This window comes from Rhinopithecus bieti, unplaced genomic scaffold (genome assembly GCF_001698545.2).
Source record: "Rhinopithecus bieti isolate Rb0 unplaced genomic scaffold, ASM169854v2 scaffold_1306, whole genome shotgun sequence".
In the NCBI taxonomy this organism is placed as follows: domain Eukaryota; kingdom Metazoa; phylum Chordata; class Mammalia; order Primates; family Cercopithecidae; genus Rhinopithecus; species Rhinopithecus bieti.
The window spans coordinates 1,826,013-1,829,504 of NW_016803658.1; the positions used below are offsets into that span (position 1 = coordinate 1,826,013).

Consider the following 3,492-nt stretch of genomic DNA (forward strand, 5'->3'; position numbering starts at 1 on the left):
TTTTAAAGTCAAGATTTAAATGTATTGGTAAAAGGTTTCCTCAGGAAAGGAAATATATTTATATTTTATTAAATATATGTGTGTAAATATTAACATATATATAATATATACATAATTTAAAAAATAATACTGATTTTCTGAAATAGTAAACTATATAGTATAGCTGGGACTACAGGTGTGCACCACCACATATGGCTAATTTTTTGTAGAGATGAGGTTTTGACATGTTGTTGAGGCTGGTCTTGAACTCCTGGACTCAAGCAATTCACCTGCCTTGGCCTCCCAAAGTGCTGGGATTACAGGTGTGAGACACCTTGCTCAGCCTAGAAAATCAGTATTTTATTTTATTTTTATTATTATTATTTTTGAGACAGAGTCTCTGTTGCGCAGGCTGGAATGCATTAGTGCCATCTTGGCTCCACTGCAACCTCCGCCTCCTGGGTTCAAGCGATTCTTGTGCATCAGCCTCCCAAGTAGCTGGGACTATAGACACCCATCGCCACACCCAGCTGATTTTTTGTATTTTTAGTAGAGATGGGATTTCACCATGTTGGCCAGGCTGGTCTCAAACTCCTGACCTCAAGTAATCCACCCTCTTTGGCCTTCCAAAATGCTGGGATTATCGGCATGAGCCACTGTGTCTGGCCAAAAATCAGATTGTAAAAGTAACAAGCAAAGAAAGCAGTCCCAAGGTCCTTACAAAGAAAGCAGTCCCAAGGTCCTTACAGAATTATAATGAATTCTTTCTGTTTGGCTTTAGAAATTGTTTTCCCCCCATTAAATCAGGTTTAATGGAATGAAAGTAATGGGTGATTAAACATCCATTTCTACACTATTTAAAAATTTTTACATTTGCCCATTTTTTAATACTAGTTGACCAGTACCTAATATGGCATAATAATATTTAAGTGCTACCGTTTGTAGTTGAATGTTGTCAAGCACAAGTGAAAAATGACTAGTAAGACAAGGACATTTATAACTGGCTGAAGTCATGGACTTTGGAGTCTAGTTAATTGGGGAAGGAAGTGAGGGAGGAAACTCAGTGGTCAGAAGCATCAGTGACTTCTAAGGACAGATGTAGTGAGAATAAATGAGAAAGCTACAAGAGGAGAGGTAGTTATGGTCAGAGAGGATTGCATTTCTTGATGATAACAAAGTTCAGGAACATTTATTTAGGAACAGTAGCTGAATTCCAGTGGCTAGTCTCTCTTAATGGAGGAATAAGGACAGAAGGAAGAAGGGGAGGAAGGAGAAGAGGATAGGAGGGAAAAATAAAAGGAGGGAGGGGGAAAAGGAAGGAGGGAGATGCTTCCTCCCAGATGTCTTCTTAGTTAGGAACTAGCCAGAGAAATCACTGCCACATGCCATCATAGAACTCTGAGTCTGCCAGAATTTCTAGGGACCTCAATCTGTTCTTGTGCCCGCAATATACGATATTGGTGTCCAACTGGTTTATGTGCCAACAAGGGGAGTGGGAAAATACCAATTTTGTGGTCTGGAAATACTCTAGGAATAAAGTGGTAAATCATGTACTTTTCATGGTTTAACTTTTATGTCTAGATGGGTCAATGCCTTCAGAAATGGAATCCAGTAGAAATGATACCAAAGATGATCTTGGTGTAAGTATTGAAAGAGTGGAATTGTATCCATGTATTCAGGAGCCTTCTTTTTTTTTTGGAAATGGAGTTTCACTCTTGTTGCCCAGGCTAGAGTGCAGTGACGCTATCTCGGCTCACTGTAACCTGGGTTCAAGCAATTCTCCTGCCTCAGCCTCCTGAGTACCTGGGACTACAGGCACGTGCGACCACACCCAGCTAATTTTTGTGTATTTAGTAGAGACAGAGTGTCACCAGGCTGGTCTTGAACTCCTGACCTCAGATGATCCACCCGCCTTGGCCTTCCGAAGTGCTGGGATTACAGGTGTGAGCTACTGTGCCCTGCCCTGAGCCACCGCGCCTGGCCTGAGCCTTCTAAACCTCATGGTTTATTAGAATAGAAATACAGCTAATAAATAATCTGGGTTTTGATATGAGGCTGATTTTGTCTTTTTGATTACTATACTTTCTACTTAGCATTAAAGCTGTTTCTTTTGTAGATGGTAACCTGTGGTGATAAAATACAATTTGCAGACTAGGAGTTTGAGTTAGTTTAGTAGTTAAACAAGATTTTAGTTTCCCTCGCCCTTGGATTTTTATTTGAATATTTTAAAATATATTTTTGTTTATTAAGATACTGGTTTTTTGGAAAATATAAACATAGGCATCTTGCTTTTTCTTTTTTTCCAGTATATATTTGATAAAATAATATATATTTTGGTGCTCTTGGGTTATATTTCTGTTTTATCTTTAGACAGACTATTACTTTGTTGGTTAAAGCTGTTTTCTGTTGACTTAATAAAATATTTGTGATAACTAAAATGTGATAGCTAATAGATTAATGTGGAAAGCTGTTTGAATCTTTCTCTAGAGCTTTCTAAGACTATCATGGAATGCTTTCTGTCTAGATGGTTTCTTTTAAGCCTGAGATTTTAAGGAAAACGATTACAAATTTGCTGTTTAAGTGACTGCTATATGTCAATTTGTTGTAGAATTTAAATGTGCCTGATTCATCTCTCCCCGCTGAAAATGAAGCAACTGGCCCTGGCTTTGTTCCTCCACCTCTTGCTCCAATCAGAGGTCCATTGTTTCCAGTGGATACAAGGGGCCCATTCTTGAGAAGAGGACCTCCTTTCCCTGCACCTCCTCCAGGAGCCATGTTTGGAACTTCTCGAGATTATTTTCCACCAAGGGATTTCCCAGGTCCACCACATGCTCCATTTGCAAGTATGCTTTTTTAAACTGTTTTTTAAAGCTCAATATGTGTTTTATTAATCAGAGATTTAATTTTACTATCTGTTAATGTAGTAACACAGCAGAGGAAAAATTTTTCTAGCATTCTGTGAGTATACCATTACTTTTCCGAATTGGGAAGGCAGCCAGCCATAAGTGGACTATAATGAGGTTTCACCTTGATTCATCTTAATAATATGGAATTATTTCTGTATTTTGGTAGTCAAGAAAATAATTGACTTTTTGCAGGTCTTATGATAAAACTAAAATTATCTGTACCTTATCTGGTAGCAACTGGTCATTTTGGCAGTTAGTGAAAATATTTAAAACTTATATTCTAGCATTACAATTACTGGCTATTTTTTAGTCCTTTTCATAAGTAGTTCTGATATAGTCCTACTTATTTAAAATTTAAAATGTATTTAATATGTTTGACCTAATTTTTGGATTTATTGAATTCTTTTAAAGCTTCACATAAGAAACAGGGAAGAATACATTGCTTTTATATTCATACTTTACTGTTTTGAACTATAAGGTTCTGCAGAATAAATAAGTAGTTACCAAATACTAGGCTTTTCCTATGACTGTCTCATATAATCATTCCTTTCCTTATTTCTCCTCTCTTTTTAAAGTTAAAAGTGAATTAAAATGAATTTTGTTTGGG

At 37.0% G+C, this 3,492-nt stretch overlaps 1 protein-coding gene across 1 annotated transcript in view; it reads left to right on the plus strand.

The window, feature by feature from the left end:
- LOC108544435 (cTAGE family member 5) overlaps positions 1–3,317 on the plus strand; it is a 120,668-nt gene extending 117,351 nt beyond the window's left edge. Inside the window, 2 exon segments of the mRNA XM_083287454.1 lie at positions 1,561–1,619; positions 2,588–3,317. Coding sequence (XP_083143580.1) covers positions 1,561–1,619; positions 2,588–2,836 — 308 coding nt within the window. The 3' untranslated portion in view covers positions 2,837–3,317.
- The last annotated feature ends 175 nt before the right edge of the window (positions 3,318–3,492 follow it).